Source organism: Elephas maximus, chromosome 7, assembly GCF_024166365.1.
Source record: "Elephas maximus indicus isolate mEleMax1 chromosome 7, mEleMax1 primary haplotype, whole genome shotgun sequence".
Lineage (NCBI taxonomy): Eukaryota > Metazoa > Chordata > Mammalia > Proboscidea > Elephantidae > Elephas > Elephas maximus.
The window spans coordinates 76,554,658-76,581,842 of record NC_064825.1 but is presented as its reverse complement, the minus strand read 5'-3'; the positions used below and the strand labels follow the sequence as shown (position 1 = coordinate 76,581,842).

General features: G+C 38.5%; 2 protein-coding genes across 4 annotated transcripts in view; both read right to left on the bottom strand.

Moving 5' to 3' along the window:
* NELL1 (neural EGFL like 1) overlaps window positions 1–27,185 on the bottom strand; it is an 851,548-nt gene that overhangs the window by 256,314 nt on the left and 568,049 nt on the right. The gene's annotated exons all lie outside the window — the stretch shown is intronic.
* Window positions 19,127–20,491, bottom strand: LOC126078856 (isocitrate dehydrogenase [NAD] subunit gamma, mitochondrial-like). The gene has a single exon (XM_049889668.1). The coding sequence runs from the start codon at window positions 20,309–20,311 to the stop codon at window positions 19,127–19,129; it is 1,185 nt and encodes a 394-aa protein (XP_049745625.1). The 5' UTR covers window positions 20,312–20,491.

Below are 27,185 nucleotides of genomic sequence, written 5' to 3'. Positions count from 1 at the left end.
GGTACTTAACTCTCTGACCTAAAGTTTTCTTACCTAGAAAATGAAAAGAACACAGAAACATATGAAGATTAAAGAAAATAATACATAGGAGGAATTTAGATAGTGTCTGGAATACTGTAAACACAGTAATAAATGTTAGCTTGGGAGGCGGATAGGGTTAATCTCATAAGAAAATTAAACACTAATACTAAAACAAAGGATAGTAGGTACCAGCTTAAAAAATTAATATTAAGTTGGCACCTATTATACACAAAACTTAATATTGCTTATAGACCTGCCACACATGATTTTAATAGATTGACACTGTCTATGCCAGGGTTTTTTTTTTTTAAAAAAATAGGAAGTTGATTGCTGGAAGGGTTCAATGAAACAACTCAATACTGCTAAGTGACCTAAACCAGTCAGAGATCAAACAAAGCTGAAGGTCATGGTAGAAGATGAAATTTTCTTCTACAAACTGAATTGACCAGCACATTAGTTCACCTTTGAGAAAAATTTACTTTCCACAAGGCCCTCCATATTTGCTGGCAAAATAAATGCTTCAATTTCTCCAATAATATAGAAAAGCATAGCAAATAAGAGAAGGGGGGAATATATATATATATATACATATATATATATGTATAAAAAAAATTATATATACATATATATAAAACAAGAAGAACATTGTCATGGATTGAATTGTGTCCCCCCAAAATATCTGTCAACTTGTCTAGGTCATGATTCCCTTGTATGACTGTATAATTGTCTACCATTTTATCTTCTGATGTGATGTCCTATATGTTGTAAATCCTATCACTATGATGTAATAAGATGGATTAGAGGCAGTTATATTGATGAGGTCTACAAGATTAGGTAGTGTCTTAAGCCAATATCTTTTGAGAGATAAAAGAGAGAAGTGAGCAGAGAGATGTGGGAACCTCATACCACCAAGAAAGCAGCACTGGGAGCAGAGTACGTCCTTTGGACCTGAGGTTCCTGCACTGAAATGCTCCAAGACCAAGGAAAGACTGATGCATCACAAGGACCTTCCTTCAGAGCCAACAGAGAAAGAAAGCCTTGCCCTGGAGATGGGGCCCTGAATTTGGACTTCTAGCCTACTGGACTGTGAGAGAATAAACTTCTCTTTATTAAACCCGTCCACTTGTGGTATATCTGTTATAGCAGCACTAGATGACTAAGACAAACATCAAGAGCATCTCCCTTTCTAAAATTTACCCAACTTTTCAATAACAGCAATTTGGAATATATCTTAAGGTACACAGTTTTCTTAGTTATCTAGTGCTGCTATAACAGAAATACCACAACTGGATGGGTTCAACAAACAGAAGTTTATGCTCCCACAGGCTAGTAGGCTAGAAGTCTAAATTCAGGGTGCCAGCTCGAGGAGAAGGCTTTCTCTCTCTGTTAGCTCTGGAGGAATGTCCTTGTTATTAATCTTCCCTTGGTCTAGGAGCTTCTCCATGGAGGAAACTCAGGTCCAAAGGGCACATTCTGCTCCCAGCACTGCTTTCTTGGTGGTGTGAGGTCCCTATGTCTCTCTTTTATATCTCAAAAGAGATTGGCTCAAGACAGAAGCCAATCTTGTAGATTGAGTCCTGCCTCATTAACATAACTGCCACTAATCCCATCTCATCAACATCATAGAGGCAAAGTATTTACAACACATAGAAAAATCACATCAGATGACAAAATGCTGGCCAATCACACAATACTGGAAATCATGGCCTAGCCAAATTGATACACATATTTTTGGGGGACACAATTCAATCCATGACAGTATACACTTAATTCATGTATGTACAGCACTAAGATGGCAGAGTTGCATCAGAGACTCACAGCCTGCAAAGACTGAAATATTTACTATCTGGCCCTTTACACATACCCAAAATTTGCTGACTCCTGGCTTACACCAATGTCTGACTTATTACATATGACCAATCTACATGGGTCCGAGGAATTTTTTAAAAAGAAAAAAATATCCAATGGTGAACTTACATCATCTAAACAAAAGAAAACAAATAAATAAAAGAAAAATTAAACCCATCGCTGTCGAGTCAATTCCGATTCATAACGACCCTATAAGACAGAGTACAACTGCCCTTCAGGGTTTCCAACTCTGTAAATCTTTACAGAAGCAGACTGCCACATCTCTCTCCCTAGAAGCAACTGGTGGTTTCAAACTGCTGACCTTTCAGTTAGCAGCTGAACACTTAACCACTGAGCCATCCAGGCTCCTTCATGAACTATCTAGAATAGTCAAACTCATAAAAACAGAAAGTAGATAAGAAGTTAGCAGGGGCTGAGGGGAAGGGCAGATGCAGGGTACACAGTTTCTGTGTGATGTGATGAAAAGTTTTAGAAATAAATAGTGGTGATTGCACAACAACGTGAATGTAATTAATGCCACTGAATTGCACACTTAAAAATGGTTAAAATGGCAAATTTTATTTCATAGATGTTTAACCATGTTTTTTTAAAAAGATTTGAAAAAAATGCACATCCAACCATGAAATTTCCCCAGACCCAGGCACAGCAACCTCTGACCAGGAATAGTTCTCCCCACGAGAAGCCAGCAAGTCACAAATTTCTGACTACGCTCTTGAAAGTCATCCAGGTTCTTTCCTCTGTTCCAAACGCATGGTTTTTCTGGAAGGAGCAGAATGCGATGTCTGCACTCTCATCAGCGCTCTAATTGATCCACACACACAGAAAGGCTAAATGAACAGGACTGGAGATGTTTGGAAAAATTAAACACAGATTTCTTAATAATGCTGAAAATAGCTTAATAAAGCTGAAAATAGTCTCCTGGCATCCCAAGGCATGTTTCTTTCTGTTTAAATAGATGACTTCCCATAAACTGTTATCAGCGCAGTATGGATCCTGGGAGAGAAGTGCTTTCCTCCTCCTCTGCATTTTAAGCTCTTTTCTGATGAAATTCAGCCGGAGACTGCAAAAAACATCTGCCAATCTGGATAAAAACTATAACCATGGTCAAGTAATGCTAATACCCTCAGCTGCCTGCTTCTGGAGTGCTCTGAACAAGGGAAGAGAGCTTGACAATCCCTTCTGTAGAAAGGTGGCTTCGTGGAAAAAGATGAGAGTACCAGTGGAAGGGGCTAAGATCGTTCTCATTTAAAATGTTGTTGTTGTTGATGTTGGTGTTGTTGCTACTTGTTTATTTACTTGGGGGTGGGATGAATGCCTTGGCCACTGGGAGGTCGGAATGGCACATGTCCTGCTATCAGCACCCAGACGTAGTAATTGGAACTACTAGAGACCCTGGGCAGGAACTGTCCTATCCCTGTCTTCTCCGAGCAATCAGAGGGGGTAGATTATGCTACCAACAGTAAAAGGATAAATTATTAAAAAGGGCAATGGATAAAATATCAAATGAAACTGCCAGGTCATTACCAGAGAGAGTGATTAAGATGGCATCAGGGCAAGGAGTTCACACAGGAGCTCCACACTGAAGAAGGGAGTTGAGATCTACTTCACTATCAAGAAGGCACTTGTGAAGAGATGAAAGAAACAGGAAGTGTTCTGGAAAGAATGAAATGATTAAATGTGCTTGCAGAGGAACTGACATTGAGGGAGAAACATAAAAAATAATAGAAAGGCTTTGAAGAAGCAGTGACTGGGCTGAGAAGTTGCTTAAGAAAAATTATAAATCTTCCTAATCACAGGAAGTCAACTACGATGAGATATCTAATCAGGTTAACTAATTGCTGTAAAGAGTTCACCATTTCCAAAAAAAAAAAAAAATACTACAGGAAAATCAGATGTTCACCTTGAATCCTGAATATCTCAACATATAGAAAAACACTTATATAGTCAGGGAAAAATTTTGTATGTAGTTTTGTATGTAAAATGAGTTCAAAAATAATTATATGGTGCAAAATAAGAAATGATGGAGAACATACACCAATTCAGTAATTTCCACATGTACAATCCAGTGACACTGATACACTTTTGAAGTTGTACAACCATGGTCTATGTTCTGCTGTATATAGTCTCAATAACAACAACAGAAAATAAAATAAATTAAATTAAAAAAAAAAGAAATGATGGAGGAAAAAAATCAAAGTTTTGAAAGTCATGTAAGGGGTGGACAGTGTCTTATGACGGCAGCTCTTCCAGCCATCAGCACCTTGGTACTCACCCAGAATGCCATCATCTTTTCTCTCTCTCTGGCTAACTCCTAGGTCATGTTTCAAGTTTACCTAAAGCATAACTTACTCCAAGGAGATTTCTCTGATTTCCTTTCCCCTCTTCTGTGCACCCATGGCCCCTGGGTGTGCCTCTCTTACAACACTTATCCCACTACATTATAACTGCATGATTACTGTTGATTTCCTGGGCAGACTGTGGGATCTTTGAGAGAAACGGCATTGACACTCCAAGCTGCAACCTAAGTGGTTGGCACGGTGCCTGGATCACAGCAGGCACTCAGTGAAGGACAAACAACATTGAGGAACAAGTGAATGAGCCATAGAGCAAATAGATAAATGCATGAAGCTACTGTGTAAACAAGCATCTTGCTGCTGACAAGAATACAATTGGGATCAAATGCTCTAATTGAAAATGGTCAGTCTCCAAGAATTTTCTTACCCTGGAGAAAATAGGTTTCTTTATAAATCAGGCCTTCCAACATCTTTTTCTAAAGCTTGGCATAAAGCTCTTTGACACTGTATACCTTTTCACAGAATATATCTTTTATAGATTTGGAAGATCAAAACTAGATGAAGTATCCTAGTTGTGCTTGAGCCAGAATCTTAAGTATTTAAATATAATTTCATTGGAAATTCCTTTGCATTTCTTTCGATGATAATATAGACACATCTGGAAATCCCAACTTCTTCCTTTGCTATTACAGATTTCTCCGCAATAACTTGAAAATCTCTCTCTCTCTTTTTTTTCACTTTCCCACAGAATGTCCCATTTAGGAAACAATGTAAATGACTAAACAGAAAACAACTCCAAACATAAGGAGAATGATTCCCCCTTTTTTTTTCCAAATCATTGGAAAGATCCAAAAAAAATTAGAAAGAAAAAAATATTCTGGACAAAGTTTAATAATTTAGAGGAATATATCTACTTATAAATAAATACAATTTTTTTAATTTATGGATTCAGTTGTTATATTAAGTGTACAACGTAATTGTTGTTAGGTGCTGTCAAGCCAGTTCTGACTCATAGCGACCCTATGCACAATAGAACTTGGGATTTCCAGATGTGTCTATATTATTATTATATATTATCACGCATAACGTAATAGACTACATTAAATAATAGATTAATTTAGAAACATTACATTTTCTTCACTATATAAGTTCATGAAATAATTTCATTTACTCTCGAGGGGAAGATCCTCAACAAGACAGACTGACACAGTGGCTGCAATGATGGGCTCAAGCATAAAAACAACCGTGAAGATGGCAAAGGATCAGGCAATGTTTGGTTCTGCTGTACACAGGGTTGCTATGAGTTGGAACCAACTCGACTGCACCTAACGACAACAATAACAATGACAACGCTTCCCATGAATCTTGACCTCTAGGTCTTCCCCAACAGAAGAGCCACTTTTCAAGTTCTTGAAAGTTTTCAAAGCCCATCATCTTTCTATCTGTCTAAGTTGTTTAAGATAAACCACTTTTTGAGTTGGTATATGATGCTTTCACTGGAAATTTCAAGCCAAGCCACAAGTATTCAACTGCATAATACTAGGACTTCTTGTTTCCCCATTTGTCTAGTAAGTATGTCTTTGTGATCTCTACAACATAACCAAAAATTGAACTTCATTATTAAGTGATTTTTAAAGAATATATTTATAGTGGCATCTAATACAATTGTGAAATCCCACTCCCAGGAATACTTATTAATGCTGTGTTGAGGGTTTTTATTTATTTATTTTTACTTCATTTTTTTAATGACCCTCTAGATCATCTCTAAACAAATACCAAACAAGCATTACTAATTTTTTTCCTCCCCCAAATAGTTTGTTGTTCAAAATAAAAGAACCGAGAGAACACACGGAAATACGACAGCATTTATACGGACTTGAATTTAGGGCAATTCCTTTTTTCTGACAGATAGAAAAGGATTAAAAAAAAAAAATCACCTTATATTTAGGCATACACAGTACTCTCTTTCTCTGTCTTTTGTGGTAACAGTCATTCATTTACATCTATTATGCATGAACTAAATTTGGCAATAACTGTAGCAAACCAGATGTTTAAGTTGATCAGAGCCATACTGGAGTCTTCATCAGAAGATACTCTCCTCACTCAACCTGTGTAGGTGTTTAAGCTTTTGCAAATTGGTAACAAGACATCCCAATTTTTTTTTTAATTGCCTTTGTGCAGTTGAGAATCTTTCCCATTTCAGATTTCCTTGCTTTTCTTGCAGTAGGCATAGATGCAATGTATGTAGCCTCCCATATCAGTGTAAGCAAATTCATTTTGATGTAAAGAACACTTTGTCACATTAAGTTCCCATGTTATGCAAGTTGTCAGGGAAACTCCAAGGACCAAATGCCTCCCTTCAAAAAATTACTAGCTCTGTGATCAGCTTCCTACAGAAATTATGCATATTCCCAACTGAGCCTTCAGCACTACTATCTGCTTTTTGCAACCTCTGTAACAAACCAGAACTGAGTAAATTTCTTCAAAATTCTCCCTTATTTGCAAAATTCAGCATTTCATTGTTTCTACTTCCTATCATTATTTTAATTATTCTTTTGTTTCAATAGCATATCACTTTATCACTTCTCCTTTAAATGCTCTCTTTTTGTCATTCATTACTGCAAAGAAGTAATTTGACTATTCAATTTGCCATTTTTCAAATGTTATCTCTCTTCAATATTTGATGTTTGCATCAGGCACCAAACAGTCCCATTTATTTGAAAATTCTGCCTTTCTCATCCTGGACTACTATACTTTTATGCAAATAATGTGTACGTTATTACTTTCTTTTTTTTGCCAGCCACACAACCCCCTCATGCATTATTTTACTAGGCATGCTATGCGCGTTGTATGCATGGCTGCGTTATTTATATGGGTGGATTATTTGTGAAAATATACAGTATATCAGTAACCCAAAATTTTGAGACACAGCTCTAGTAGTAGTGGTTAATACTGGTGTCATGGGCTAGGGTTTAATCCTGGCTCCACTACTTATTATCTGATTCACTTTGAGCAAGTCAGTTAACTTTCTGTGCTTCAGTTTCTTTGTCAATAAAATGGGTTCACATGAGGATTAAATGAGTTAATAGATGTAAATCATTTAGAGCAATGTCTGACACACAGTGTTCAAAAAATGTCAACAATTACATTTCCTATAGGTTACATCAGAAGGTAGCTGTGGTATAATCGAAAGAAAACTTGGCCTGGAATCAGATGTCTTGGATCCTCACCTTGGCTCTGCTATTTATTATATGTACTTTGTTGCTATTAGAGTCTGAGACTAGTTAAGCAACTTTTTAAATAGTCCTTCATAAGATATGAGAGCCAAATAAATCAGAACAAATGAACAGAATCAGCACAGGGTACATTTTGAAGGCAGGATTGATATTAAAACTAAATAAGATATAGCAGAGAAGGGTCAAGAATGATAATAGTTGCCACTGATTGCGCAATGCCCAAGTGAGAAGCACTGTGGTAAGTTTTAAATACTTCATCTCTATGGTAGATCATGTTTCTAAATATAGCCACAACAATACTTCCCAACCCAAATACCCCTTTACAGTGTTATCAATCATGCCACTCTCCCATAAAAAGATGGAGCCTATTTCCCTTACCCTTGAATCTGATCTGGCTCTATTTCTTCTTTCGACCAACAGAATGTAGTAGAAATGGTACAGAGTGCTCTTGGGTAGTGGGAGAGTTACCCCCTCAGTCTTGGAAGGGGTGAGCAGAGGATTAATCAGGAAAGACTTTCCAAAGGAGGTGATAACTAAGTTGAATTCTCTGGGTTGAAAAGAAGTTAATCTTCTGATGGGGAGAGTAATAAAGACCATATGCAAAGACTGGTACTAGACAGAGTAGATGACTCTGTAACAGCTAACTCTGTTTGAACTCTACTTGGAGTGTTGAATTGTGTTCGTAAGATCTGGAGAAGGAAGCAAGGCACCCTGATGGTAGAGTGGCTAAGCACTCAGCTGCTAACCTAAAGGTTGGTGGTTCAAATCCACTAGTCATTCTGTGGAAGAAAAATGTGGCAGTAAAGATTTATAGCCTTGGAAACCACATGAGGCAGGCTCACACTACTCTACTGGGTCACTATGAGTTGGATTTCACTCAATGGCAACAGGTTTGGGTTTTATTTCTTTTTTGGAAAGGAAGCAGAGACCAGAACATGGGAGGTCTTTTATGCCATGCTGAGAAGAGTTGACTTTCTCTTAAGGACAAAGGAAAGCCATTGGATGAGAGGTTTTATGCAGGGAAATGACATAATCCTATTGCCTTTCAAAAAATCATACTGGGTGCATTCTTAGAAAATGGATTGAAAGGACCAAAACTTAGGCAGATACAAGTTGGGAGACTATACCTGAATTAACAGAAATTAGGAAGTTGTTAGGAGATAGCAATGATGAGAGATCCACCAGCTAGTAAATCCACCAATGAGAAAGGAGGTGGCAAATGAGAAAGTAGAGAAGTGGCTGTATTCAAGAAGTAAAAAGGAGAGAGAATAAGAGGACTTGATAATAAGCAAATATGGTTAATCATAATTCAAACAATTATTGAAAATGTTTTTAAAACAATTATAATATAATTCACCCTGCTCTCTTCAGAAATAGTCTTCAAAATTGTATATAAAATGATATCTAAAAAGGGATAAAAATTAATACAATAATTTATAATACATGTAATACATCAAGCAAGTTGCCATGTGATAGTCAAAGCAATATGTTTTATGTGCATTTTCCCATTCAATTGCCCCATCAACCTGGTTAGGTAGGTAGTTATCATCTTATTTTAAGGATAAGAAAGGTGAGGCAGTATTAGGTATATCACTGATTGATTGATTCAACAAATGTATATTCTTTATCTTGTATGTGTCAGTCATTATGTTAGGGACTACAGGGGACAAGGAAGAAAAATCCATGTTGTTTGCCTTAGAGTCACTCATGGCTAAGTGGATGTCATGGATTTAATAGTGTCCCCCCAAAATATCTGTCAGCTTGGGTCATGATTCCCAGTATTGTATGACTGTCTACCATTTTGTCATCTGATGTGATTTCCCTATGTTGTAAGTCCTATCACTATGATGTAATGAGATGGACTAGTGGCAGTTATATTGATGAGATCTGCAAGATTAGGTAGTATCTTAAGCCAAACTCTTTTGAGATATAAAAGAGAGAAGTGAGCAGAGAGACAAGGGGGCCTTATACCATCAAGAAAGCAGTGGTAGGAGGAGAATGTGTCCTTTGGACCTGAGGTTCCTGCAAGGAGAAGCTCCTAGACCAAGGGAAGATTGATGATGCAGACATTCCTCCAGAGCTGAAGGAGAAAGCCTTCTCCTGGAGCTGATGCTCAGAATTTGGACTTGTAGCCTACACTGTGAGAAAATAAATTTCTCTTTGTTAAAGCCATCTGCTTGTGGTATTTCTGTTATAGCAACACTAGATGACTAAGACAGTGGATAAGCCTGATGATATTAACAGAATATTCCACTGTGGTGTACTAGATGTCATTATAGCAATCTGGTCCAAGCACTGTGGAAGGATCCTAGAGATGGCCATCTTTAGTAGAGAGGAACACTTCCACTGAATGCACCTATCAGCATAAACTCCTGTTGTTATAATGGAAGCCAATAGCTGGACACTGCCTGTAGTTGGGCTGGTTGTACCATAAATAAATTCTTCTAGACATGAGAGAAGCAGAAACAGAATGGTCATGTAGAGTAGGGTGGCAGGAGGAGGGGAGAAAGTACAGGCCAAATTTCACCCCAAGCTCCACTCATCATACCTTATCCCTGATGCAGGTGTAGGTCTGCCCAGAGATGGCGCCTTAGGTGCTAGTGGCAACCCTGGACAATGACATGTCTAATGTCCAGTAAAAATGATCATTATTTTATTATTTTATACCTGACTCATTCCAGCTTGTCTTACTCTTCAAGAAAGACTTGAAGAGTTGAAGGCTGTCACTTCCTCTTCAAACTAAATCCCCTCAAACTAACTATAGCTTTCCATTTCCTGAACCCTAGCCCTGTCTTTATGCAGAATTAGGACAGGTGAGAGTAAAGAAATTTGATTAAATAAAACCTGCTTGGAAACCATCAAGACTTTTCAAGGTGTAGACAACTGTCTTTAACTTCTCATGCATAAACCATAGTGGGATCCAGGGATTACAGATGAGACACCATAGTTTTCCAAAATATTACAGAGAATTTACTCTTTTTTCTCAATCTCACTTCGACTGCAGTTTTAACGGCAAGAATCATTGTTAATCATTATGTTTTTCATTTGCTTCTCAAGTAATAACAATTTCCAAAAACTAATAAAGTTATTTTTGTTTATGTGACTTTTGAGGACAAAAACAAAATGTATTCCCAACTACTATACTATACACATTGTTGCTGAGTTGATTCCGATTAAGCCCTTTAAAAAGACTGTAAAAAAATCTTATAATGACAGTTGTAGTTGTTGAGTGCCATCAAGTTGATTCCAACTCCTAATGACCCCATGTGACAGAGCAGAATTGCCTCATAGGGTTTTCTTTTTTTTTTTAATTTTTTTTTTTTGTGTGTGTTTTAAGTGAAAGTTTACAAATCAAGTCAGTCTCTCACACGAAAACTTATATACACCTTGCTACGTACTCCCAGTTACTCTCCCCCTAAAGAAACAGCCCAATCCCTCCCTCCAATCACTCTTTTCATGCCCATTTCGCCAGCTTCTAACCCCCTCCACCCTCTCATCTCCCTTTCAGGCAGGAGATGCCAACATAGTCTCAAGTGTCCACCTCATCCAAGAAGCTCACTCCTCACCAGCATCCCTCTCCGTCCCATTGTCCAGTCCAATCCCTGGCTGAAGAGTTGGCTTTGGGAATGGTTCCTATCCTGAGTCAACAGAAGGTCTGGGGGCCATGACCACTGGGGTCCTTCTAGTCTCAGTCAGACCATTAAGTCCGGTCTTTTTACGAGAATTTGAGGTCTGCATCCCACTGCTCTCCTGCTCCCTCAGGGGTTCTCTATTGTATTCCCTGTCAGGGCAGTCATTGGTTATAGCCAGGCACCATCTAGTTCTTCTGGTCTCAAGCTGATGTAGTCTCCAGTTTATGTGGTCTTTTCTATATCTTGGGCTCATAATTACCTTGTGTTCTTGGTGTTCTTCATTCTCCTTTGATCCAGATGGGTTGAGACCAATTGATGCGTCATACATGGCCTCTTGCTAGCATTTAAGACCCCATACGCCACACTCCAAAGTGGGATGCAGAATGTTTTCTTAATAGATTTTATTATGCCAAGTGATTTAGATGTCCCCTGAAACCATGGTCCCCAAATCCCTTCCCCTGCTACACTGGTCTTCAAAGCATTCAGTTCATTCAGGAAACTTCTTTGGTTTTGGTTTAATCCAGCTGTGCAGACCTTGCCTGTATTGTGTGTTGTCTTTCCCATCATCTAAAAGTAGTTTTTATCTACTCTCAAAACCATCAAAGAACATTTTCTTCTCTGTTTAAACTATTTCTCAAGTTCTTATAATAGTGGTCTCATACAATATTTGTCCTTTTGCCTCTGACTAATTTCACTCAGCATAATGCCTTCCAGATTTCTCCATGTTATGAAATGTTTCACAGATTCATCACTGTTCTTTATCGATGCGTAGTATTCCATTGTGTGAATATACCACAATTTATTTAACCATTCATCCATCGATGTGCACCTTGGTTGCTTCCATCTTTTTGCTATTGTCAAACAGTGCTGCAGTAAACATGGGTGTGCATATATCTGTTTGTGTAAAGGCTCTTATTTCTCTAGGATATATTCTGAGGAGTGGAATTCCTGGATCATATGGTAGTTCTATTCCTAGCTTTTTAAGGAAGCGCCAAATGGATTTCCAAAGTGGTTGTACCATCTTACATTCCCACCAGCAGTGTACAAATGTTCCAATCTCTCCACAGCCTCTCCAACATTTATTATTTTGTGTTTTTTGGATTAATGCCAGCAGTGTTAGAGACGAAATCTCATTGTAGCTTTGATTTGCATTTCTCTAATGGCTAATGATCATAAGCATTTCCTCATGTATCTGTTAGCTACCTGAATGTCTTCTTTAGTGAAGTGTCTGTTCATATCTTTTGCCCATTTTTTAATTGGGTTATTTGTCTTTTTGTAGTTGAGTTTTTGCAGTATCATGCAGATTTTAGAGATCAGGTGCTGATCAGAAATGTCATAGCTAAAAACTTTTTCCCAGTCTGTAGGTAATCTTTTAACTCTTTTGGTGAAGTCTTTGGATGAGCATAGGTGTTTGATTTTTAGGAGCTCCCAGTTATCTAGTTTTTCTTCTGCATTTTTAGTAATGTTTTGTACACTGTATATGCCATACATTAGTGCTCCTAATGTCCCTATTTTTTCTTCCATGATCTTTATCATTTTAGATTTTATATTTAGGTCTTTGATCCATTTTGAGCTCATTTTTGTGCACGGAGTGAGGTATGGGTCTTGTTTCATTTTTTTGCAGATGGATATCCAGTTATGCCAGCACCATTTGTTAAAAACTGTCTTTTCCCCATTTCACTGTTTTGGGGCCTTTGTCAAATGTCAACTACTCGTATGTGGATGGATTTATGTCTGGATTCTCAACTCTGTTCCATTGGTCCATGTATCTATTGTTGTACCAGTACGAGGCTGTTTTAACTAATGTGGCGTATAACTGGTTCTAAAAATCAGGTGGAATAAGGCCTCCCACTTTGTTCTTCTTTTTCAGTAATGCTTCACTTATCCGGAGCCTCTTTCCCTTCCATATGAAGTTGGTGATTTGATTCTCCATCAAATTAAAAAATGTCATTGGAATTTAGATCGGAATTGCATTAAATCTATATATCGCTTTTGGTAGTATAGACGTTTTCATAATGTTAAGTCTTCCTATCCATGATCAAGGTATGTTTTTCCACTTATGTAGGTCTCTTTTGGTTTCCTGCAGAAGTGTTTTGTAGTTTTCTTTGTATAGGTCTTTTACATCTCTGGTAAAACTTATTCCTAAGTATTTTATCTTCTTGGGGGCTACTGTAAATGGTACTGATTTGGTGATTTCCTCTTCGATGTTCTTTTTGTTGGTGTAGAGGAATCCAACTGATTTTTGCATGTTTATCTTGTATCCTAATACTCTGCTGAACTCTTCTATTAGTTTCAGTAGTTTTCTTGAGGATTCTGTGTATAAGATCATCTCATCTGCAAATAGAGGTACTTTTACTTCTTCCTTGCCAATCTGGATGCCCTTTATTTCTTTATCTTGTCTAATTGCTCTGGCTAGGACATCAAGTACAATGTTGAATAAAAGTGGTGATAAAGGGCATCCTTGTAGTGTTCCTGATCTCAAGGGGAATGCTTTCAGGGTCTCTCCATTTAGGATGATGTTGGCTATTGGCTTTGTATAAATGCCCTTTATTATGTTAAGGAATTTTCATTCCACTCCTACTTTGCTGATAATTTTTATCATGAATGGGTGTTGAACTTCATCAAATGCCTTTTCTGCATCAATTGATAAAATCATGATTCTTGTCTTTTGTTTTATTTATATGATGGATTACATTAATGGTTTCTCTAATGCTGAACCATCCCTGCATACCTGGTTTGAATCCCACTTGGTCATGGTGAAGTATTTTCTTGATATGTTGTTGAATTCTATTGGCTAGAATTTTGTTGACGATTTTTGCATCCGTGTTCATTAGGGATATAGGTCTGTAATTTTCTTTTTTTGTGGCATCTTTACCTGGTTTTGGTATCAGGGATATGGTGGCTTCATAGAATGAGTTTGGAAGTATTCCATCCTTTTCTATGCTCTGAAATACCTTTAGTAGGAGTGGTGTTAAGTCTTCTTTGAAGGTTTGGTAGAACTCTGCAGTGAAGCCGTCTGGTCCAGGGCTTTTCTTGTTGGGAGTTTTTTGATTACCTTTTCAATCTGTTCTTTTGTTATGGGTCTATTTAGCTGTTCTACCTCTGTTTGTGTTAGTTTAGGTAGGTAGTGTGTTTCTTGGAATTCATCCATTTCTTCTAGGTTTTCAAATTTGTTAGAGTACACTTTTTCATAGTAATCTGATACGATTCTTTCAATTTCAGTTGGGTCTGTTGTCATATCACCCATCTCATTTCTTATTCTGGTTATTTGCTTCCTCTCCTGTTCTTCTTTTGTCATTTTGGCCAATGATTTATCAATTTTGTTGATTTTTTCAGAAAACCAGCTTTTGGTCTTGTTAATTCTTTCAATTGTTTTTCTGTTTTCTATTTCATTTAGTTCAGCTCTAATTTTTATCATTTGTTTTCTTCTGGTGCCTGAGGATTTCTTTTGTTGTTTTCTATTTGTTCAAGTTGTAGGGATAATTCTCTGATTTTGGCCCTTTCTTCTTTTTGGATGTGTGCATTTATTGATATAAATTGACTTCTGAGCACATCTTTTGCTGTGTCCCAAAGGTTCTGATAGGAAGTGTTTTCATTTTAATTAGATTCTACGAATTTCTTTATTCCATCCTTAATGTCTTCTATAATCCAGTCTTTTTTTGAGCAGGATATTGTTCAGTTTCCAAGTGTTTGATTTCTTTTCCCTGCTTTTTCTGTTATTGATTTCTACTTTTATAGCTTTATGGTCAGAGAAGATGTTTTGTAATATTTCAGTGTTTTGGAATGTGCTAAGGCTTGCTTTATGACCTAGTATGTGGTCTATTCTAGAGAATGCTCCATGTTGCACTAGAAAAGAAAGTATACTTGGTTGCTGTTGCGTGGAGTGTTCTGTATATGTCTACGAGGTCAAGTTGGTTAATCATGGCATTTAGATCTTCCATGTCTTTATTGAGCTTCTTTCTGGATGTCCTGTTCTTCACCGAAAGTGGTGTGTTGAAGCCTCCTACTATTATTGTGGAGCTGTCTATTTCACTGTCATTGGGTGCATAAACATTTCATATGATTATATCTTCTTGGTGTATATTGTCAGAAATTAATATTGCCGCTCCTGCTCTTCTTTGATTGTTGTTTGCTTGACATATTTTTTTCCATCCTTTGAGTTTTAGTTTGTTTGTGTCTCTAACTCTAAGGTGAGTCTCTTTTAGGGAGCATATAGATGGATCTTGTTTTTTAATCCAATCTGCCACTCTCTGTCTCTTTATTGGTGCATTTAGTCCATTTACATTCAGCATAATGATGGATAGGTATGAAAAGTGCTATCATTTTGATGTCTTCTTGTGTGTTGTTGACAGTTTCTTTTTCCACTTAATTTTATGTGCTTGAGTAGATTATCTTTATATATTGTCCTTTCCTCATATTCGCTATTGATTTTGTTTCTGCTTAGACTCTTATTTTTTTCTTGTATTTTATTTTGATGTGTAGGAGAGTTTGTCTCCTTTGTGATTACCTTATTATTTACCCCTATTTTTCTAAATTTAAATCTAACTTTTGTTTCTTTGTATTGCCTTATCTTCCTCTCCATATGGAAGATCTATGACTACATTTCTTAGTGCCTCTTTATTGTTTTAATGTTGTCTTCTTTTACATAATGACATCACTGTTACCCTATTTTGAGTGTTTTTTTAATCGTGATTCATTTTTTTGATTTCCCTGTCTAGATTCACTTCTGATCATTCTAACCACTGTTCTAGTCTTGGGTTAACACCTGATATTATTGATATTGTAACCAAAGAACTCCCTTTAGTATTTCTTTTCGTTTTGGTTTGGTTTTTACGAATTCCCTAAACTTCTGTTTATCTGGAAATGTCCGAATCTCACCTTCATATTTGAGAGACAGTTTTGCTGGATATATGGTTCTTGGCTGGCAATTTTTTTCCTTCAATTTTTTATATAAGTCATCCCGTTGATTTCTTGCCTGCATTATTTCTGCCAAGTAGTCCGAGCTTATTCTTACCGGCTCTCCTTTGTAGATGACTTTTCATTTATCCCTAGCCGTTATAAAAATTCTCTCTTTATCCTTGGTTTCGGCAAGTTCGATTATAATATGTCTTGGTTACTTTCTTTTAACATCTACCTTACATGGAGTTCAATGAGCATCTTGGATAGATACCTTCTCATCTATCACGATATCAGGGAAATTTTCTGCCAACCAATCTTTAGCAATTCTCTCTGTATTTTCTGTTATCCCTCCCTGTTCTGGTACTCCAATCACTTGTAGGTTATTTCTCTTGATAGAGTCCCACATGATTCCTAAGGTTTCTTCATTTTTTTTAATTCTTTTATCTGATTTTTCTTCAAATATATTAGTGCCAAGTGCTTTATCTTCAAGTTCAGAAATTCTGCCTTCTACTTGCTCAAATCTGCTTCTCTGACTTTCTATTGAGTTGTCTAATTCTATAATTTTATTGTTAATCTTCTGAATTTCTGATTGCTGTCTGCCTATGGATTTTTCCAGCTTATTAAATTTTTCCTTATGTTCCTGAAAAATCTCTTTAATGTCTTCAATTGCTTTATCTGTGTGCTCCTTGGCTTGTTCTGTGTATTTCCTCATTTCCTTCCTGATGTCTTGAAGGGTTCTGTACATTAATCTTTTATATTTTGCCTCTGGTAATTCCAGGAAGACACTTTCATCTAGAAGATCCCTGGTTTCTTCGTTTTGAGAGCCTGTTGAGGCGATCATGGTCTGTTTCTTTATGTGATTTGATATTGACTGTTGTCTCCGAGCCATCTATAAGTTATTGCATTAGTTTATTTTATGTTTGCATACTGTGTGGTAGCTTCTTGCTTTGTTTTGTTTTGATATGCCCAAATGGGCTTCTTGAGTGAGCTAGCTTGATTATTTTTGCCTTTGATTATTTCTGACATTCTGTCCCCAGATGGCTAGAATTGTTATCAGGTATATCAGACTAGGAGTCCATTCACTTTTCTTGTATTAATTCAGCTCAGGTGTCCAGGTAGCTGATCATCAAGGGTATGGTACAGGCTCTGTCCTACAGTCTTATAGGGGCAGGGGTGGTTGGTGTAGGTACCGGTATTTGGTTGCAGCAGGGGGGTCACACTCTGAACAAGGCAGGGGGCCAAGAATTGTCCCCCCATGTCTCTGAGGAAAGCGTGTCCATGCTCCCTAGAGTGTACAGGTGGGTGGGTTCTGCAGATGGACCCTGGGTGTCCAATGTTTTTGGTTGTAAGAACTGGGAGGTACCAGTTATCCTTCGACCCCTGTTGCAGGTGGCAGGGTGGCCTCAGTGGAGCTACCAGTCCTTAGGCCCCTGATGTGGGTAGGTGAAAATCCTGTTTAATAGGCAAAGTAATGTCAGTCATCAAACACCCACCTCTGCACTGCACAGCTGAAACGGTTGGAGTCTGCCAACGAGGGCCTATTCTCCTGAAATAGGCCCACACAGGTCCATGAAGAGGGGAAGGTGCTCAAAGTCCATGGATTGCTTATGCCTGGACAGGAGCCACTTCTATCCTGAGCTCCCCCCGGTTAGCGCAGCAGGCAAATTATCTTTTCTCCCCAGTTGCAAATTTATTCTTCCTCCAAGGCCGAGAGGATGGCTCTAGGCACTCAACAGGGCCTCTCTCAGGCCCAGGGAAGTCAGCCGCTGTAGCCAGCTTGTGGGGGTGGGGTGGGTGGTAAAATAGACGCAAGTACTTAGCTTTTGCTGAGAGCGCCGTTATTCTCTGGCTTCGGAGGCATGAGTAGGCTGTGTGGTTGGCTGCTTCTCTCTGAGGTAACTGGGGTTGATCGCTAGTACCAGCCTGCCGCTGCCACTCTCAGGGATGGTGCCTGAGGGTTCCCCAGGAATCAGGTCCAGTAACTCCTCTCTGTTTCTGAACCATCTCTTCCTCCCCCTGCCCCTCAGTTCACTTTCTAAGCTTGCCTTTGATGTTCAGGACTCCTAGCTTGTCATAAATATACTCGTTTCACTTGTTTTTTCACGTCTTTGTTATAAAAAGGGCTCACTGGAAGCATGTTTATTCCACCATCTTGGCTCCACCTTCATAGGTTTTTCTACTCTATAATCTTTATGGAAGCAGAGCTCCAGACCTCTCTTCCACAGAGCTGCTGGGTGGGTTTAAACCACCATCCTTTTGGTTAGCAGCTGAGCACTAAACTATCTGCACTGCCAGGGTTCCTTATAATGGTGACAGTAAACACTTAATTTAGCCCAGTGCTTTTTGTTTTCTTATATGCACTCTTGTTGAGAGAGTGTAAGGAAGTAAACCACAAAAGGCTATGAAGCACTGAGCATGGTGTTTGCAGTCCGGGGCTCTATTTGTACAGCAAAGTATGAGTCCAGTGCCTGTTAACTGGGGATTTTATCTCTAGATTCTTGAGCCCAACTGGAAGGAATCCAAGAATCCACTTTCCAGGAGGGCTGCAGTGGCCAGGGATATCCATGTGTGAAAAAAGAACACCCAAGAAAATTCCTAACATAAAGGTCATAAACAAGACCACAGGAAAAGATATTACCTAGGAGGGAGTAGAAGCATTCTGTACTAGCTCAGCTTTATGACACCTTATTTATTATTAAACTTACAATACACATATTGTAGGCAAAGTTTATTGTACTCATTAACTCATTAACAACCTCCAGAGAGAAGCCAGACTTATCTGCAGGATAGTTTGCTGAATTTTTATGACCTAGATAAAGAGAAAAGCAGTGTGCCAGGTTCTGGGAAAGCCCTAGCACTCCACAAACAGATCTGATTTATTCAGTGGGCCCTATCAGAGAAATATGAACTGTGGCTTAAAAGAGAGAAGAATCTCCTCAATTCATTTACAATACAATAGTCTTGGCTCATTTAAACAAGCCATGCTTATGGCCTTTTAATTTGATAGAAAAAAACAGTGTTGATTCACTTTCTGCCCTTTCAAATTGGGGCAGTAGCTGGTTTATTCTGGAGTCTACACTAGCGAAGCTAGAAGGGGTTGCCAGGAGGAAGGGGACTAAAGAGTGGGACAGGGAGGATTTGGGGGACAGCTTAGCCTTCAAGACACTTTAGCATTTTAGGTCTGGATGCGATTCATGATGTCTTGAATGATTTCCGACGTGGTACCACATCCTCCAATGTCTGGTGTATGGATACCTTTGTTGTCCATGGATGTCAAGACCGCATTGCGAATGGAGGTGGCATAGGAGCTGAGCTCAAGGTAATCCAGCATAATACAACTTGCCAGAAGTATAGCAGTAGGGTTAGCAACATTCTTCTTGGCTATATACTTGCCTGTTTGCCTTGTACCTGTCTCAAACACTGCATACAGTTGGCCATAGTTGGCTCCAGGCACAAGGCCTGCGCCCCCAACCAACCCTGTGCAAATATTGTGGATAACATTGCCGTAAAGATTAGGCATCAACATGACATCAAACTGCTGGGGCTGGGTTACCAACTGCATGGTGGTATAGTCCACAGTCATGGTCTCAAAGGTGATCTGAGGATAGTGTGATGCCACCTCAGCACAGCACTGGAGGAAGAGACCATCTGTCAGTTTCATGATGTTGGCCTTGTGCACAGCTGTCACTTTCTTGCGCCCCATCTCCTGTGCCAGCTGGAAGGCATATTCAGCAATGCGCAAAGACTTGGTCTCAGTAGTGATCTTCAGGGTCTCTACCACTCCATTCACACTCTCATGCTCCAGGTTGGTGTACTCACCCTCTGTACTTTCCCGAATGACAATGATGTCTACATCATTGTGCCGGGTGACCACACTTGGCAGGCTCTTACAATGGATGACACTGGCAAAGAGATCTAGGGAGGTGCGAAGCATGTTGTTGAGGGATGCGTGAGTCAATGGCAGGTTATGGTCAGTTGCAATGTTGCCCTTTAGTGCCACACCGTTTCGACGGATGGAGAAGATGGCATTGTGAATGTCCTCTAAACTACAAGTGGAGTGCACCTGGACCTCCTCAAAATCCACAGGAACACATGAGTGTGTGAACACAGACTTCACATGCGACATAAGTTCAGGCCCAATGCCATCCCCAGGAATCATAGTCACTGTGTGCCGCCCACCATACTTGGCTGATGGAGGAACCAATTGATGTCCAACATGCATGGGTAACTGAGGATGATAAGAGATGCTCCTCAGAGAGGTCTCATAGCCAAGTAAAATTTTCCAAGGATGGCAGAGAATGGTAGGTCGAAAAATTGCCTTCACAGTGTCACGGGCAGCTGTCAGCAACTTCAGCGCCATGATCTCTGAGTCTAAATGTATTTTAATTAAAGTAAAATTGTGTGCTCTTCCTCTTGCTTTGGTGGAATTCTTGATCCATAATTCTTGCCTAGGTCACAATTAGAAATTCTCTTCCTACCTTGCGTTCTATCTCGGCCAGACATTCTACTGTAGTGCGAAAGATAGCTAGACAGAAGAATAGTGATGTGTTATACAGTAGAAAAGACATACATTTTAGAATTGGAAAATAATAATTTATCATTATTAGTCCACATGCTAAGCTCAGCATGAAATGTTTTTTATATATAGCTGTTATTTAATTCTCATGTCAACCCTATGAGGTATTATTAAAAAATTTTAGTCCCATTTAAATGACAAAATTGAGGCTTTAAGAATTATAAAGTAATTTGCCCAAGGTCACACTGGCTAGTAAATGCAGACTCGACTCCTCTGGACATCTGACTCTGAAAACTATGTTTTAACCAGTATGCTCTTCTGCCTCCTAGGTTTAGTGAACTAAACTCTAATTTAGTTCACTTAATTTTTAAGGTAGAATTTCAATGGGCAGACACCAATAGTAGTAAGGCACTTTGTTTTAGGAATTTTTTAAAATCATTTTTTACATAGTTTAATGAACTTTATTGAGGTATATTTTACATTTACACACTGCCTCCATTTTAAGGGAAACCTTGATGGCATAGTGGTTAGGAGCTACAGCTGCTAACCAAAATGTCAGCAGTTCAAATCTACCAGGCATTCCTTGGAAACCCAATGGGGCGGTTCTCCTCTGTCCTATAGGGTCACTATGAGTCAGAATCGACTCAACAGCAATGGGTCTGGTTTTTTTTTTTGGTTCATTCTAAGAGTATATTTCAGTGAGTTTTGAAAAATATATATACCATGCAACTACTACCATAATGAAGATACAGAACTTTCCCTTCACTCCTCAAATTTCCCTTGTGCCCCCTTCTAGCCAATATCCTCTATACCCTCACCCCTAGTCAATGCCTGAGCTACTTTCTGTCACTACAGACTGTTCTTTCTTTTCTGGAGTTTCATATACATGGAATCATTTTGCATGTACTCTTGGGTCTGGCTTCTTCAGCTCAAGATTTTTTTGAGATTCATCCATATTGTTGTGGTTATCAGTAGTTTGTCCCTTTTTATTGTTGTTAATTTTAAAAACTACTAAAAGATTTTACAAAATGTTTGTACTATCTTACATCCCTACTGGCAATATAAGAGAATTTCAGTCGTTCCACATCCTTACCAACACTTAGTATTATATTTTTAATTTTATCCGTTCCAACAGGTATGGTAATATCTCATTGCATTTTTGATTGATATTTTCCTCCTTACTATGATCTGAGCATCTTTTAATTCATTCTTTCCACTTAGAAGTTACAAGCATTAAGATCTTACATTTCTAGAAACCTCGAAAGCTAGCAACCTCTGTTTTCTAAAGTTACCCCATTTAATTGAAAATTAAGCCGTTCCTTAATTATAAATTGACCACAATCTTGTTGTTGTTTAATTTTCAGGCACTGAGGTCCCTGATGCAGGTTAGTGGTTCATGGGGGGAGATGGGTGACATATTTATGAATATTTCCAAAAGGCTAATGTTAAAATCCAAGGAGATAAAGATGCAAAAGTAATAATGGCTACCATTTAGAGAACACTCACCACATGCAACGTTCTTTGCTGGATATTTCACATACATCAGCATAATCCAACAAGGTAGGTAATAGTATCCCCATTTTACCGATGAGAAAAGCCAGACTATCAAAGTTCCTGGAAATTACCATCATTGTGAATGAGCAGATAAATGGCATCAGGATGAGGTAAGCATTTCTAGGCATCCTGGGGGTCCAGGCCAAAACTAAAAACCAAACCCATGGCCATTGAGTCGATTTTAACTCATAGCGACCCTATAGGACAGTACTTGCCAAATTTGATGACCAAGGGATCTTATTGAAATGTAGTCGTTGGCAGTAGGGGTTCTACATTTCTAAGGAGCTCCCTAGTGATGCAGAACAACCGGCCCTACCATCACACTTTGAGTAACAAGGGCCTGCCCTTGACCTCCTTATTGAAGAAAGCGCAATCCTGCAGGGGCCAGCATTTGGTGTGCTTCAAAGCAGCCTGCTGGGAGTAAAGAAAGGAAATAGCACTGCTCACTCCTCCAAAAAAAAAAAAAAAAAGATATCAAAAGGCTGTAGACTAGGAGCCAGCTGGATACCTGTTTGTCACTTAATATATCACATAAAACAGCTGATAGTTTGCTACTACCAGGGGCAAGAGCAGATGACGACACCAGGACAGAAAGCTGGCAAAAAATGACCTGAACACAGCCACATAATTTTGTTTCTACCAGTGAGCCACTCTTACATAAGCATACACATCTACCTTCTCCCTAATGCTAAATGCTAAAAAAAAAATCTTTTAAAGGTGTAGATAAGAATGAAGGCATGAAATTGAGACTATAAATTGAACTATGACTGAGATTTCAATAGCCAGATTGACCTACCACTGACATCCCTGGACAATGCAGAAAGGTTTTATCCACAATGGAACAAAAATAAGACATGTGCTGTGCAGCTACAAGACCTGCATTTTCAAAACGATTTTTGGTAAGCAACCTGGAGGTTAAATCCTAAGGTTGATTGGCTTGGTGGCAGGGAGGCCAATTAATAGGCTATGACTGTGGTTCTCAAAAAGTTGTGTGTGGGCCAGCAGCATCAGCATCACCTGGAACTGGTTAGAAGTGCAAATTTTTGGAACTGGCACTATCTCTAGACCCATTGAATCACAAAAGCTGGAGTTGAGACCCAACAATCCATGTGTTACTGAGTCCTCCAGGTGATCCTGATGCATGCTGAAATTTGAGAAACACTGGGCTATGAATCAACTCGATGTCAGCAGTGGGTTTTCAGCATGGCTATGGATAGAAGCCCTGGTGGTGCAGTGGTTAAGTCCTCAGCTGCTAACCGAAAGGTCACGGTTCGAATTCAGCAGCCCACTCCTCAGGAGAAAGATGTGGCAGTCTACTTCCATAAAGATTTAAAGCCTTGGAAACCATATGAGGCAGTTCTACTCTATCTTATAGGGTTGCTATGAGTCGGAATCAACTTGACAGCAGTGGGTTTGGTTTAGGTTATGAATGAGTCCCAATAGGAAACGATGAGCAGTTGAACTAAAGTGAAGGCAATGAGGAAGAAAACATTTTCAGAGATACTTAGAAGACAAAATAAACAGGACTAGGCTACTGATCTGGGAAACAATGAATATTATCCTCAACGTTTTTAACAGACTGGGTGAATGTTGACGTAACCAGCGAAAATGCACAACACTGAAAAAGGAGCAGCTGGGTTGGGGAATAGGATTGAAAATGGGTTCAGTTTCAGATGTGATGGGTTTTGGGGGCCTGTAGGACATCCACATGAAGACGCCCAACGGGTGGCTTAATAAATGAGTCTGTAGCTCCAGAGAAGGGATCAAGGGTGAGGATTCAGATTCATCAACACGTGGGAGAGAGTTAACCACACAGGAGTATATGAAATAGCCTAGAGCAGAGGTTCTCAACCTTTCTTCTGCTCTGATAGTTGATGAATGACATTCATATGAGACACACTCCCAGGAGCATACCCAGATTGTAATGGAAACCATACACACACGCACACACACACACACACACACAAAGAGCTGGTCAAATAACACCAAGAGGTCCCAAACATTTTTTACATGTCATATTCAAAAAAGCATTTTACCAGGAAATGGTTAGTGAAATCATCTATTTAACGATCTCAAAACATGTCATTTTATGAGGAAAAAATATACATAGCTAATCTAATATAAACACAATATTGAACTATATTTTCAAGATCAAATCCAGATCCCCAAAGGTAATATGAGAAAATCAAGTATTGGTTAATAAAGCTGAAGCAAAAATAATGCTTATTTTGTAGTTAGAAAACATACAGCGTTTGTGTTCATCCATGATATTAATATAAATAGCATTATCGCACATGTCATTTAAATTATCACCTTGCCTTTGACTTGGAAGCTGTAAATACAGCCTCATTCTCACTTCTATGCAATGCAAATATAGATGCACACATATGCTTTCTTCACCTCTCTTCCTTATTAAAAATGTATCTGGGGTAAAATCAAGGAAGCAACATAACTATAAATCTGCAATTTACAGATTATAATATTTCACAATTGCTAAAACTATTAATGACACATCGATAGCCATAGTTCATGAAGTTTTTCAGCAAATATAAAATAAGCTATGAATTATGAGCAATTCACTTCCAGCTGGCTCTAACCACCTTTTCCCCACACAAGTGAGCATACTCTATTGAAATGCAAATGAATGAGTGTGACATCCTTATGATGGTAACTTTGAGAGGGATCTAATTAATTAAATAAATCATAAACTTTTGTAACTTTATGCATGAGTGGTCTGTAACCTTTGGCAAGTTACATGATCTTTTTTTGAACTTGCATTCTAGTGGGAGTAGACAGTAATGATAGAAAGATAGATGATTGATAGATAGATGACAGATAAATAGACAAGTAACAAACAAATAATTGGATATTTTAATGTCAGAAAGGAGAAATGCTATGAGATAAATATAAGGCCTGTGGACTTCAAGAAGCTTACAATCTAAGCAGAATTAAAATACAATGTATTTAGATAAAATGTGAACTGGAAGTTGATGCTAAATGGTTTCTGACCCAGGTGGTACGTGAAAGTACAGAGAATGGGCTGATGGTGTACCTTGGCTAAAATGGTTAGGAAAGAGACTTCAGTCAAATCTTAAAAAAAGGCTGGAAGCAGTTGAACGCAGATGGAAGGGGAGGGTTTTTTAAATGCATGCAAAAAAATGAAAAGCCTATAAGTAACACTGAGCATCTCCATTTGGCTGAAGGGAAGGGTTTATGTGGAAAATAGTGGCAGACAAATGGGGAAAGTAAATTGGGGTCAGAAAGCAAGGAGCCTTGAATGGCCAACTAAGGAATTTATATGACAGCCTGAAGGCAGCAGAGAGACATTTAAGGTTTCTGAAATAAAAATCCAGGGCTTTGAAAGATACTTCTTTAAAAAGGAAAACATTCACTTAAAAAAAAAAAGTATAATTCCAATATTCAAGACCACTTTATACCAAGTCTTTGCCTTAATGCAAACAGAAATTTTAAAACACATACCAATTCCAAGAAAGCTCTTGAAGTCCACTTGTCCTACAGAATCAACTGATTATGAACATTGTTTTATAAATACTTTTCTAAAAAGATTTTCTCTGTTGCAGAATTAACACAAATTTTAACCTGTCACTCCATCATTATTTAATACCCACAGAAGACCAGCCAGATGACAGAGAGCTTTGGAGATTCAGGTTTAAAGTCATCAAGAGCCCCTATCATTTTCCAAAAGAGAATATACCTTGCACAATCTCAAATCCACTGTACAGGTTCTTGCTTGAGGAAAAGCTACATTTATTTTTACATGAAGAAGTTGTTTCTGGATATAGTTTTCATTTAGTAAAGGGAAAAAAAATCTACCCCTCCTAAAAAAAGGATTGGGGTGAGGATGGGAAGTCCACATTAGTGATGCATTTTTTGGTTTTTGACTGAAACAGGAGTTTATAGTCCAGTCACAAAAGTGAGGCTTAAGCAGCAACATCAGCCTTTCTTGACAAGAAGACAAGACTCAAGATGACAAGTACATTGGAAACAGCTGATCTTTTCTCTCTCTTTCTGACTAAACTTTACAGCCATATGAACAACGCTATTGAATAATTTTCTATTACCCGGGGCTTTGACTATGCCACTCTAAATTCTCTCTCCCTATCTAGCAGGATTGGGGCTTTCCAAAAACTATTCAGAGATGTGATTATTACATCTTTTTCTTCAACTGCTCTATTTTGGACATTTTGTTTTAACCAGGATAATTCAAGAGAATTTTTGTGCTAATAATGAGTAAATATGTGAGCCAATGAAGTGCTCCTTATTAAACCAATCTTAGTTTTTAGTTCAATACTCACACACACAGTCTACAACTGTTGACACCAGCTCAGGGAACAATACACCGTGGGTTTTCTCAAAAAGTCCCAAGTTCAATTAGCCCAAAATTCTCTAGTCCCTAAAAAGTACATTCTACACTTGTTAAACCAACATGACCCAATTATTATTAAAAAAAAAAAAAATTATTATAGTAGGGTTATTATAATACAGTGAAACCTGTGAGAGCTGGAACTCGATGGGACTGCCTTGTTTTTCCAGGTCTCACAAGTTTTCCACCTTTTCTATCCATCTCTATTAGTGGAAAATATTTGAGTTTTCCCTTCTCTGACAGGTTTTCACCTTACATTGGTTTCAGCTTTCGCAGGTTTTACTGTAATTGCTAAATCTGAAAGTTGGAGGTGGCTTCCAAAAGCCAGCTTTTTTAGCCAGTTGGCTTAGTCCTAGACAATACTACACAATAGGTGTAATTATACAAACCTGAAAACATTCTCAGATTGCCTCTGACTTCCCCATCCTCAGACTGCAAATGCTCTCCTTTCATTCAAGAAGGAAATGGCTTCCACCGGACACCACTGGAAGGCAAGGGGCTGTGTTGGATGACACTTTACATCACGAACGCCACATACTCTGCAAAATGTGACTAGGATCTAGGTGTTATTCTCACCACTTTATAAAAAGGAAAGGTGCCAAGAGGAGTAATAACTCATGCTAAAAGTCAGCAAAAGATTCAAACTCAGGTCTGTTCACCCTGAGCCAGTGTCCTTTCCACTATAGCATGCTGGCTTTTCCTCTTCTGTGTATTTCTATGTCTTCATATGCTACCTCCTCGCCCCCAGAGAAGGGAAGGAAGAATCTCACACAAAAAACA